This window comes from Pristis pectinata, chromosome 29 (assembly GCF_009764475.1).
Source record: "Pristis pectinata isolate sPriPec2 chromosome 29, sPriPec2.1.pri, whole genome shotgun sequence".
NCBI classification, from domain to species: domain Eukaryota; kingdom Metazoa; phylum Chordata; class Chondrichthyes; order Rhinopristiformes; family Pristidae; genus Pristis; species Pristis pectinata.
The window spans coordinates 17,633,951-17,647,520 of record NC_067433.1 but is presented as its reverse complement, the minus strand read 5'-3'; the positions used below and the strand labels follow the sequence as shown (position 1 = coordinate 17,647,520).

The following is a 13,570-nucleotide window of genomic DNA, read 5'->3' as shown; positions in this document are numbered from 1 at the left end:
TAGCTTTTAAGTTATTATCAGTGTAAAACAAGCTGTTTACAGATCAAGTTCTTTGAATCATCATGCTGAGGTTTAATTTTGCACTTTGAGTGGTATGCCTTCCTAGTGTGACCCGCATAACTTAACACCTCCTCTCTCAGAGCCCTCAACTGCTTGGTTGATGAGCAACTTGATGCAAGTCTCTGCCAGCTGTGCTTCAAGGTGACAGTGGTAGCTCCAATGGATGTTGCACCTTGATTTAGTTTCCGTCTTGTAGGAGGTTGCCTCTTCTCCAGTCAATCTCCACAGCAGCATCATTGAGGAGCTCAGAAGCCAGACCTCACTGCAATGTGAAGGTCTCCTCACCCTACAGTTAGCTTTAGGGCTAACTCTGCGCCTTCAGAGTTGGACTCCTTGCATTGACTGTTCAGTGTGACTGTTATTATCTTTCTGGTTCTCCTCTATTCAGCACACTCTTTCCTGAAGTTGCAGTACCCAATCTCTTTCCTTGGTCCTCTGCTTCAGAGCATGTAGTGATTGGACTGTAGCTCCTCCCTCTGTGATTCACAGGACTTCACCTGGGCCAAGTCCATTCCCAACTATTTTTGCAAAAAGAAAGGCATATTGGTGAAAAATAACAGCTTGAATTGTGCTTAATGTGTGCAAATTCATGTGCTTTATCTTTGACCCTGATCGATACCATTGTTCTGCTGAAAATATTTGGGATCCCAACCACGCTTGCTGCTTGGTTCTGTTCTACCTGTCCTAGACTGTATTGTGCTCATTCCAACAACAGTTCAACTCCAATTTTAAGGCCCAGTTAAAGATCATAACATACTTAACAGTTGCGGTGGGGTTCATTAGAACCTTTGTGTCAACTGTAACTGCAACAGATCCATTTTCAGACAGAACAAATGTTGTTTTGAAGTCATTTATTAGATCCTGAGCTGAAACTTTATTAGCACTGGCAATATCCTGGCAGAGTGTGTTTCAAACATGGAAGTGACATCAGGAATAAGACAATTATTATACTCTGAACATGGCAAAGTGCTTGGATAACACATTAAAGTTGCCAATTCCCACCTCACTGATGCCATGAGAAGCTTGTGAGCTACAATCAGGGTGACACAGTGGTACAGCAGATGGTACTACTGAGCTCCAGCAACGTGGGTTCGATCCTGACCTCGGCTGCTGTCTGTGTGGAGTTTGCATGTTCTCCCTGTGACTGGGTTGGGTCTCCTCCTGGTGCTCTGGTTTCCTCCCATATCCAAAGACGCTGGTAGGTTAATTGTCTGCTATAGGTTACTTCTAGTGTAAATGGGTGGCAGGGGAATTGGGGGAGTCAATGGGCGTGTGAGGGAGGATAGGTTACAGGGAAATCTGTGGGTAATGGGATTGATGGGAATACACTGAGGGCTGGCATGGACCTGATGGGCTGAATGACCTCTTGCTACATAAGAAAATATGAGAACTTCATGAAATCAAAGGAAGTTCATTTGAATTTCTAATGCTGGTGTTCCTCTACCCTATTGGCTAGGCTATTGCCACGGCAACTGAGGCGGTTTGGAAGCACGAAGATGATACCATTAAATCTGCTTTGCAAGATGTGGCTGAGTCAATCAGAAAGATGAACCATGCACTCAGGAAGATGGATGGTAAGTGTAGCCACACTTTGGCTCACACTGTTGGCTTCTTTGATCGTCCAAAGTACTGAGGACTGACCACCCTCATGACATCTGCCCCAAGTGACTGAAGTAGAAGCACGTAACTGCGCTACTGCACCAGAACCTGTGAACTACCAGAAAGGTCATGGGTGCATGGATGACAGGAAGGAATATTGGGTCTAAATCCTGGAACTCCTCTCCAACAGCGCTGGAACGTGCTGTGAGTAGGTACCTTCACCAGAAGGGATGCATTAGTCATAGAGCTATACAGGCCCATAGGCCCAACTTGTCCTTGCCAACCATGTTTCTGAACTGAGTGCGTCCCATTTGCCTGCATTTGGCTCATATCCCTCCAAACCTATCCTATCCATGTACCTGTCCAAATGCCTTTTAAATGTCACAATTGTACCCGCCTCTGGTAGCTTGTTCCATAATGGGCTTCAAGAATGTGGCCCACCACCAACTTCTCAAAGGATTCAAGGATGAGCAATAACTGTTGGCCTTACCAGTGTTACCTAGATCCCAAACATAAGAGTAAAGCAAAGGTTGAGCAAAAGCAAACCTATGGCCTATGAACATAGAACATTAGAGCACAGTACAGGCCCTTCGGCCCACAATGTTGTGCCGACATTTTATCCTGCTCTAAGTTCTATCTAACCCTTCCCTCCCACATAGCCTCCCATTTCTCTATCATTCATGTGTCTAACTAAGAGTCTCTTAAATGTCCCTAATGTATCTGCCCCCACAACCTCTGCAGGTAGTGCGTTCCATGCACCCACCACTCTATGTAAAAAACTTACCTCTGACATACCTTCCTCCAATCACCTTAAAATTATGTCCCCTTGTCACCCTGGGAAAAAGTCTCTGACTGTCCACTCAATGTATACCTCTTAGCATCTTATACACCTCTATCAAGTCACCTTTCATCCTCCTTCTCTCCAAAGAGAAAAGCCCCACCTCACTCAACCTATCCTCATAAGACATGCTCTCCAATCCAGGCAACATCCTGCTAAATCTCCTCTGCACCCTCTCTAAAGCTTCCACATGAGGCGACCAGAACTGAACATAATACTCCAGGTGTGGTCTAACCAGAGCTCTATAGAGCTGCAGCATTAAAGAAGAACAATTCACAAATGGGCATTTCTTTATTCACTGTAGGATAGATCACACTTGCATCCAAGGCAGATGTTATTGAGACTCTTGGCAATGGATGCTTAGAGTCGAGGAGCTCAGTGTCTCGTGCCAGTGCCCATGGTCACACCTCCTCAGTCAGGGGAGGACTGGACCACACCTCCCATGAGATGTAAATACAAGAGACTGCTGATGCTGGAAGCTGGAGTCTCTTGTGTTTACATCTCACTGCCTACTTCCACCACAGCCAGGTCGAGGCTAAACACAATTTGGAGGAACAACACCTCATATTCCGCCTGGGCCAGTCTCCAACCTGAATTCTCGAACCGTTTCCCTTCTGTCCCTTTTTCCTTCTTCTCTCTCCTCCTGATCCACCTGGCCCCTGACACCCGATCTTTTACACCCCCCCCAACCTCTCCATCTGTCCATCACCCACACCCTCCTCCCACTGGTCCCCCTCCTCACCTCCCTCCCTTTATTCCATGTTCTACCTTCCCCTCCTATCAGATTCCATCATCTTCAGCCCTTGGTCACTTCCACCTATCACCTCCCAGCTTCTGACATCATTCCCACTCTCCCTCCTCCCTCATCTGCCTATCACCCCCTCACCTGGATCCACCTATCACCTGCCAGCTCTTGCTCCAACCCTCCCCCTCACCTATTTGTACCAGCCATCTCCCTTCTATCTTTCAGTCCAGATGAAGGGTCTCGACCCGAAATGTTGACTGTCCACTTCCCTCCACAGATGCTGCCTGACCCGCTGAGTTCCTCCAGCAATCCGAGTGTCCCGTAGGATGTAGTCACTTTGCACTGGGCTTTCTGATGTGGGTCCTGCCTGATGGTTCTTGGTAGCTTCAATGGCAAGATTAAAACAGAAAATGCTGGCAACACTAGACCTGAAACATTAACTCTGCTTCTCTTTCCATAGAAGCTGCCTGACCTGCTGAGTTTTTCCAACTTATCCTGTTTTTATTTCAGATTTCCAGTGTGTTGGTTTTCAGTGGTGAGCTCTCTTTTTCCAGCAGTTCAAACACTTTCTGAGCCCTCCACCGTGGCTCAGGGTCTCAGCTCTCGACCTAAGACCATTGACTCTATCAGTATCCAGATGAGTGCTTGAATCACCAAAGCTGAGAAGACCATTGGACCAAATGGAACGAGTATAGATTAATACAAGGGCCGGCATGGATATAAGTGGGCCAAAGGGCCTGATTTTGTGCTGTATGCCTCAATGACTCTTTATGACTCTATGACTCTAACTCCAAATAGGGTTGCAGCTTTTAACCATCCTTCAGGGTGGGGTAGAGTGAAGTGCCGGGATGACTGCTCAAGTTGTTCTGCATTCTATTATTGTTTTCCTTTTGTACTACCTCGATGTACTTATGTATGGAATGATCTGTCTGGATGCCTGAGCACTGGCCAAACCTCCACCTAAGATCCACCTTCATGGACTGGCCCTTGTTCCCCTGTACTATGCTTTCATTTAATGAGGAAGAATCTGTTTCTCTCTCCAGAGCACGTTGACCCTGCTGTATTTTATGGAATAATTCGCCTCTTTCTGTCTGGGTATGTATTCATTATTAAAACCTGATTTCTATTATGTGGAATTATGTAGAGCTTTCAGTGAATAAACAGCCCATTCAGCCAATGTACTGTGTCAATTTTATCCCCTAAACTCTGAATCCCAGTTAGTCCAAATCCTTTACCTTTGGTCAGCCATTATTCTTAAAGATTATCACGGCCTTTGAGGTACTTTTAATGCAATAATGCATTTTACAACTGCAGAATATTCTGTGTAACTACACCTGCCCGGCTCTCTGATGTAAATCTCTTCCATTTAATCCTGTAGATATGCCCGATGTGATTCTACCTGTCTTGTTGCTTTACTTCTACAACATCACAAAACACTGGTTAGGACACACAAAGGGTATTGTGTGCAGTTCTGGTTGCTACACCACTGGGAGGATGTGACTGCACTGGAGAGGGTGCAGAGGAGATTCACCAGGATGTTGCCTGGATTGGAGCGTTTTAGTTATGGGGAGAGATTGGATAGGCAGGGCTTGTTTTCCCTGGGGAGAAGGGGTAATAGAACAAAGAACACTACAGCACAGTACAGGCCCTTCAGCCCACAATGTTGTCCCGACATTTTATCCTGCTCTAAGGTCTATCTAACCCTTCCCCCCCCACATAGCCTCCCATTTCTCTATCATTCATGTGTCTATCTAAGAGTCTCTTAAATGTCCCTAACGCATCTGCCCCCGCAACCTCTGCCGGCAGTGCGTTCCATGCACCCACCACTCTCTCTGTAAAAAGCTTACCCCTGACATCCCCCTTATACCTTCCTCCAATCACCTTAAAATTCTGCCCCCTTGTGTTAGCCATTGTTGCACTGGGAAAAAGTCTCTGACTGTCCACTCGACCTATGCCTCTTATCATCTTGTACACCTCTATCAATTTACCTCTCATCCACCTTCTCTCCAAAAAGAAAAGCCCTAGCTCGCTCAACCTATCCTCATAAGACATGCTCTCCAGTCCAGGCAAAATCTTGGTAAATCTCCTCTGCACCCTCTCTAAAGCTTCCACATCCTTTCTATAATGAGGCGACCAGAACTGAACACAATACTTCAAGTGTGGTCTAACCAGAGTTCTATAGAGCTGCAACATTACCTCATGGCTCTTGAATTCAATACCCCGACTAATGAAGACCAACACACCATACGCCTTCTTAACAACCCTATCGACTTGCGCGGCAACCTTGAGGGATCTATGGATGTGGACCCCAAGATCCCTCTGTTTCTCCACACTGCTAAGAGTCCTGCCACCTGATAGAAGTATATAAGAAGAGTGGCATACATAGAGCAGATAGTCAAAATCTTTTTCCTGTGGTAGGCATATCAAAAACCAGAGGGCACAGGTTTAATGTGAGAGGAAGGGCTTTAAATGGATCTGAGGAGAAGGTTTTGTTTTACACAGAGAGTGGGTGATATCTGAAACGCGCTGCCAGAGGAGGTTGTGGAATCAGTTACAGTTACGGTGTTTAGGTGACATTAGACAGAAACTTAAGTAGGCAAGACACAGAAGGCCTAATGTGGGCAAATGGGTTTAGTGTAGGTGGGATCAGCATGGATGTGATTGGTTGAAGAGCCTGTTCCTATGCTGTACAACTCTACGACTCTAGGAAATTGTAGAAAAGCATCTGCTGAAATTCTGTAATAGATACAAAGATCACCGGAAATATTCAGCAGGTCAGGCAGCGACTGTGGAGAGAGAGAAACGGCTAATGTTACAGGTCAATGAGCTTCCCTTAGTTCTGATGAAAAGTCATCGATGTGAAACATGAACTTTCTTTCTCTCTCCCTGCAGTCGCTGCCTGACCTGCTGAGCCCTTCCAGCACTCTCTCTGCAGATTTCCAGCAGTTGCAGCAGCTTGTAGCATTACCCGTTTCCCAGTGCTCCCATGTTCTTTAAGGCTTCATGTTGCATTAGGCAACATCCTTACAAAACTGCACATTGATCAACTCAACGTCTTTAAACCACTCAGCTTCACAGAATGCTCCAACTGTGGTCATAGGAGAAGCAGTGAAAACTTTGTCACCATTCACAGATTGTGGTTGATCTGTACTAACAGCTGGTGTGGTACAATGTTAAATCAGCAGATTAGTAATCTAGAAGTCTGGACCAACAATCTGGCGACCTGAGTTCAAATCTCAATTAGCTGAATTTAAATTCAATTAATTTAATAGCATTTATTCTTTAAATGATCATGAAATTATCATTTAAGCACATCTGGTTCAGGGGAGGAAATCTGTCACCCTTCCCTGTTCTGGCCTATACATGCCCCCAGACCCAGCAGTACGTTTGACTCTTCAATGACTTGGTACTCAGTTACAGGATATGCTCACCACCACTTTCTCAAGGGGTAATTATGGATGGCAATAAATGCTGGCCTTGCCAGTGATACCTAGATCCCAAAAAATGAATGAACTTGTCTTGATTCTATTTCTAAAATTCAGCCCGATTCTGTGGTGTTAACTGTGTTATTTTTTTTATTTGTACATTCTCCAGGGGGTCACTGAGCATTTATTACCCATCCTAATTGCCCTTGGTAGGCCACTTCATCAACCTGTGGTTGAGGGTCTTTTATAGACCAGACATGTTGAATACTCTTGCCTGAAGGAAGTTGGTGAACGAGATGGGTCATTAGAGCAACCAAGTAGTTTTGTGGTCACCATTAATATCGACTAGCTGCAGGTTATTAACTGAATGTAAATCTTAATGTGGAAGTTAAACTCAGTTAACAATCATGGTGGGTATATGACCGCAGATCTCTGGATTGTTAGTCCAGTCCTTTAAGTTGCTTGTTTGATAACTGCTGCGTCACCACACTTACTGTGGAATACCATTGCCTTAAATGTTGCCAAATTTCGGCAGCAGAGCAAAATACTCAGCAATTCTGACTGGAAATACTTTTCCAGGCACTTGTCTCTTGATAACAATCTTAACTTTGAAAACTTCAGTTGATCCACCAGACTCTCAGGGAGTGAATTCCAGGCCTCTACAATCTTTTTCATTAAGGAAAGAATTGGACAGGAGATCAGGGTTAGTTATCCTGCTCTCCTCCCTGGGATCTTCTACATCCGCCTGAGGAAGCAGCCAGAAATTCGGTTCAATACCTCATCTGGCAAATAGCAGGGGCAGATTAAGATCAGGCCGTGAATCAATGAAATGAGAAAGTGATTTCCTTCACAAAAAAAGATAGCAGAGAATGGGAATCCACTTCCTGAGAGACCATGGTTGGTGGATCAATTGAAGCCAGTGGTATTTCAAATGCCCAATGTTTAGCCAGTGATTATCCTTACAAAAAAGAACAGGCTGAGGCATGGAGTCTGTGGGAGCTTGCTATGCACAGATTGGCTCTGTGCGTTTCCTTCACTGCACTTCACCAGGACCTGATTTGGAGTTAATCTTGCAGGTGGAAGGATAACCCAGTTTTTCCAGAAGGGCTGCTGTATGAGGGAGTGTGGGAGAACCCAAGGCAGTTTTCAGGTGGAAGTGCAGCACAAAGCTCGACATTGCAATCCTTCGATGAGTTTTTGGGAATACATCACAATGAGGAAAGTGGTAAGCATTGTCCGCCGTGCCACTTCAGTCAAATTTTTGGGGGTCTTAAGAGCAGGTACAAATTTGTGCTGCGTTGTATGAGATAATGAAGTGGTGTTTGTACATTGAAATCCGTTTGAGTTCTGTTGAACTGAATTTCAGAAGAATGTTCAAAATGCTCTCATTTCTATATTACTTATTCTGAGGATAAATTTCTACCTCACTCATTCTATCTTACATTACATCATTTAATACATTAACCTATATTCCTACCTTGGCTATTTCGACTTTCTAGAAGTTGGATTTTAATTCTCTGTCGCATAAAGGAATAATTTCAGGTCAATGTTTTAAGCATTCTCCCTGTGTCTGCATGGGTTTCCTCCGGGTGCTCCGGTTTCCTCCCACATTCCAAAGACGTACGGGTTAGGAAGTTGTGGGCATGATATGTTGGAGCTGGAAGCATGGCAACACTTGTGGACTGTCCCCAGAACATTCTACACAAAAGATGCATTTCACAGTGTGTTTCGATGTACATGTGACTAGTAAAGATATCTTATCATTTGTCTGCAAGAACTTGGGATCTTAGTTTGACGAGGATGAAGTCTAAGGTGGGGGAAGAAGGAGTTCCTAGTATTAGAACCATAGAACCATAGAAAACTACAGCACAGAAAAACAGGCCATTTGGCCCTTCTAGTCTGTGCTGAAGCTTTATTCTGCTAGTCCCATTTGACCTGCACCCAGTCCATACCCCTCCAGACCTCTCCCATCCAAGTATCTATCCAATTTATTCTTAAAACTTAAGAGTGAGCCCGCATTTACCACGTCAGATGGCAGCTCAGATGTCAGATTATCGGCATGGAGGAATGTTGAGATTAAATCAAAGAACAAAACAGTGTAATAGTTCCTGCCAAGGTGTGTAAGGTTTAGTTTATTCCCCTGACCCACCACTTAATTGGGTTTGTTCATTCTATAAAGCTATCTTTTAACTGGGTAATTTTCTAAAGTCTCTGCCCAATTCACAAAAGAAAAGAACAGATGTTTTTTGTTTCTGGGCTTGACCACTTGCTTATCAAGGCACACTGAGCATTTCCCAGAGTAACGGCCAATAAATTAACTGACTCCCACACAGTGATGGAAGCCGCAAACTGATTGGCTGAGCTCAACCAACCATTTTCCAGCTGCACTCTCTGATGGGACTCCCCATTGATCCAGTAGCCAAGCAGGATCTTGCTGAGATCCCCCAGATCCCACACTGGGAAACCTACTGCCTCCAGGTTAAACCTGGTGTGGGATCTGGGAAGTCAGTCACTGAATTCTAGAAAGAGAGTCTGCAGGGCAGGAAGGGAAAAGCAGAATGTTACTTATGTAAGAAAAATGCTTTGTTTGATGTTTTTAATTATTTAATGGCAGTTTAAGTTTATTCTATTGTTCTTTCACTTAAAACTTAAAATATGTTTTACCTTTTTTTAATAATGGAGAAATTTAGAAACCTTGATGGCTTTGACAGCTGGCAAGATGGGGTAGGCCTCTGCTGTCTGTCAGAGGTTTGTGGGTGGGGCTTATTGTGGCCCACCCATGACCTTCCATTAGCTCATTGGTTGACCTGCTGCCTGATAGTGCCAATATGGTTGGCCTTTCAGACCCAGAAAAGTTAAATTCTCTCAATGGGAATGGAAAGCAGGCTCTACGCAGGAAACCCTGGATCATCACATAAATTAAAAACCAAACAACTCTCACTAAGGTTAGTACTTTTTTATTTACAGAGCCTATAGGAGCCAGCGATAACGCATCTGATGCGTAGTTTACATCCAAAGGAGAAATTTCAATTGTACTCCATAGCTGCTCTTGACAGCAGTCAAATTCGACTGAAAATAAAATTCAGCAAAATGAATAAACAGAACAGACTCTTCACAACTAAAGAAATTTGGGATTATTGAAAAGTGCCAAGGGAATACTATAGAAGGTGGCAAATACTAATAATCTTCTGGAGCAAAAGAACAAGCTGCTGGAGAAATTCAGCAGATCAAGCAGCATCTGTAGAGGCAAAGGGATAGTCGATGTTTCAGGCCCTGGTGCAGGGTCTCAACCCAAACGTTGATTATTCTTCTGCCTTCACAGATGCTACCTGACCCACTGAGTTTCTCCAGCAGCTTGTTTTATGTTCCAGATTGTAGCATCTACAGTCTCTTGTGTCTCCACTAATGGTCTGCTGCCTGAAACTGTCGCTATGAATCAAAATGACCATTGTCTTCACATTTGTCACTTCGTTACTATCAACAGGGAACCTAATATTAAGTTTAATTGGAATGTTACTGATATTAATTGTTGTGAGTTTACTAAGGATGGTATTTATCCAAATGTATAGTGACACAGTGGCACATAATCAAATTCAGGTAGTGGTCAATGTTTCTTTAAGCATCTGAATGAACAAATATTAAAACAAAACATTATCACACACCTGGGGGAACAAATGCAAGAGTACCAGCAAGCAGATCCCCTCCACAGGATGAAAGTTGCAGGGATAGAATGCCTGGAAACTAGCATTCTGGGAGTGTTTCCCTGATAAATGGTACATGGTTAAAGCATTATGTGGATACAGTTCACGAACTGCAGAGCCTATGCTCCTGAGGATATGCGTTACATCTCTGAGGAGTTCGTGCGGGAAATTGTGTGACGTCAGTTTTCTTAAGTCCTTGGATATTTACCAACGGCTTATTTAGTTCGGGGAAGTGGAGAGGGTGGTGGGAGAGATGCTCAAACAACCGACAGGGGAGAAGTTCAGTCAGGTATTCAGTTAGAGGGAATGGTCTGACAGGTGACCAGGAGTGGAGATGACCAAATGATTTGGAGGGAGTTGTTCCAGCAGATTACTGGGGGTGCTGGTGGATGGATGGGGGGTGGGGTGGGGTTCAGGCAGATAATTTGGGTAGGGCTGAATCAAGATAATGGTCGGGGGAGTGTCGGACAGGTGATAATAGTCAGGGGGACTGTCAGACAGGTGATAATGGTCAGGGGGAGTGTCGGACAGGTGATAATGATCAGGGGGGAGTGTTGGTCAGGTGATAATGGTCAGAGGGAGTGTCAGACAGGTGATAGTGGTCAGGAGGAGTGTCGAAAAGGTGATAATGGTCAGGGGGGAGTGTTGGTCAGGTGATAATAGTCAGTGGGACTGTCAGACAGGTGGTAATAGTCAGGGGAGTGTCGGACTGTTGATAATGGTCAGGGGTGTGTCGGACAGGTGATAATGGTCAGGGGTGTGTTGGACAGGTGATAATGACCGGGGGAGAGTCGGACAGGTGATAATGGTCAGGGAGAGTGTTGGACAGGTGATAATGGTCAGAGGGAGAGTCCGACTGTTGATAATGGTCAGGGGGAGTGTCGGACAGGTGATAATGGTCAGAGGGAGTGTCGGACTGTTGATAATGGTCAGGAGGAGTGTCGGACAGGTGATAATGGTCAGGGGGGAGTGTTGGTCAGGTGATAATGGTCAGGGGGGAGTGTTGGTCAGGTGATAATGGTCAGGGGGGAGTGTTGGTCAGGTGATAATGACCGGGGGAGAGTCAGACAGGTGATAATGGTCAGAGGGAGTATCAGACAGGTGATAACGGTCAGAGGGAGTGTCAGACTGTTGATAATGGTCAACATTCAATTGGTTAACTGATAAATTGTTCTGGTGGTATTGCTTGTAATCCTGCAACAAACAAGTTGACCTCATGTAAGGTTTTGCTTACTCCCACAGTTATTTGATTAGATTTAACATTGACAATAATTGCCTTGAATTTGAAGTATTGTGTTCTGATTAACAGCTGCATTCCTTCACCGGATGAGGGATTACATGCCACCGGCACACAAGGCGTTTATCCAAGTGATTGCCTCAGGCCCATCGGTGCGAGAGTACATCATCCTTCACCCGTGCCCCGGTCTCCGAGAGACGTACAATGATTGCATAGAGGCCCTCGTTGGTCTAAGGAACTACCACATCACTGTTGTCACTCGGTACATCACGATCTTGGCATCCAGAACAAAAGCAGAGAAGGCCAAGCTTAGTAGCAAGTCAGACGTCATACAGAAAGCCCCGCTGTCCCTGGAAGAGCGAGGAACCGGCGGCACGACAATTATGTCTCTGCTGAAAAGCACACGGGACATGACTAAAGAAATGGTGATCAAGGAAGCAGGACAGCATTGATCAAGGTTAACAGTCGTTTTCCGTAAACCATGGGGATTATTTACAGATAAAACTTTGCGCAATGCTCAGTGCAAACACTGTGGGTGATCAAGTGCTTAGAAAATACTAACTGCTGGTGAGAACGGCTAACAGTGCAAAAATTAAACTAAAACATAATATTGCTTCTTGCAGCTGCTTCAAAGGCTTGTAGTCTTAACTTTGAAGGTAGTTAATTACATTTACTACTGTGTGATCATTTTTAAGTCTCCCAGTCGCTTTTTTCTCAATAGATGCAGGATTATTTCTGTAACAAGTGCAATGGGCAAATTGCGATCCACATGTCCCGTGTCCCCACGGTTACCTCCCAGCACTACACCTCTGGGCTGCAGGAATCTGCTGCGGTCACACGGATTCTGCCGGCATTGCTGCCTGGACTGTTGCATGAGTCTGAGGGAGCAGGAGAGGTGATTAGGCATGAGGTGACAGAGGGTAAAGTCCTGTCCGTGAACCTCTGATGACCCTCTCACAGCTTACGACTGGAAACATTTAGAGACAGCTGAAAAATTGTAAATAATTATACGAGTTATTTAAAAAATTAAAAAAATGAAATAAAACCTATTTTAAAAAGCACATTGAACTACTGTTAATTAATCAAGATCTGATATATTTCATGTATTTACATATTTCCTTGTGATATTGGAGGATGTTCAGCCCATCAAGTCTCTGCCAGGCCCCCCAACAATCCATGAGTTTCATTCCCACACCTCTTCCATCTCAGAGGTCTGTCACCTCTCCCCTGATGATCCTACCTTGGGGTAATTGACTGCAACCAACTTTCAACCAAACAGCAGGTCTTTTTGGGGTGTGAGAGGAAAGCACAGAGGGAACGTGCAAACTTCCCACAGACAGCACCGGAGGTCAGGATTGAACTTGGGTTGCTGGAACTGTAAGCCAGCGACTCTACAGTACCCGTTGTGTTACTGTGCGGTACGAGATTATGGCTCTAAAGAAACAGTAGTACTGCACTGGAGTATCGGCCCACATTTCTTCACATCCCCAGTGTGGGATTTGAACTCACAACTCTCTGATTTAGAGGAGGTTGTGCTCCGGGTGGATTCATGGTGAAATAAAGGAAAATAAAGCAATAACCTTACCTTGGAAATGAAGGTTGATGACCCCATTCCTGTGCTGGCTGGCGAAAAGCTGACACAAGGTGTATCCCTTGGCTCAGCAGCTCACGGGAACGTCCCAGATTCACCGGTGGAGCAAGACGTTTGGTGATCTCCAGCGCATTCTCAAATTCCATGTTGGAGCACTGAGGCATGGAAGTGGGGAACACGCTGTGTTGCTAGAACCACCAGCCAGCTGGGAAAGCCAATGCTAGCTCAACAAAATCAGTGTAATTCACATCCCACCATACAGTGGAACAGGACCAACACTCACTCGCAAGAAGAGAACTTTTTGAAGTATGCTTTTGTTCCTCCCATGTTAAGACATAAGTTAAAAACATTTATTTAAGAAATGACACATCTCA

General features: G+C 44.8%; 1 protein-coding gene across 1 annotated transcript in view; it reads left to right on the top strand.

Moving 5' to 3' along the window:
- ido1 (indoleamine 2,3-dioxygenase 1) overlaps positions 1 to 12,766 on the top strand; it is a 34,959-nt gene extending 22,193 nt beyond the window's left edge. The window contains exons 7-10 of the mRNA XM_052041001.1: positions 1,517 to 1,634; positions 4,286 to 4,337; positions 7,744 to 7,892; positions 11,678 to 12,766. Of these exons, the coding sequence (XP_051896961.1) occupies positions 1,517 to 1,634; positions 4,286 to 4,337; positions 7,744 to 7,892; positions 11,678 to 12,057 (699 nt within the window). The 3' untranslated portion in view covers positions 12,058 to 12,766. The remainder of the gene's footprint in view (positions 1 to 1,516; positions 1,635 to 4,285; positions 4,338 to 7,743; positions 7,893 to 11,677) is intronic.
- Positions 12,767 to 13,570: the final 804 nt, after the last annotated feature.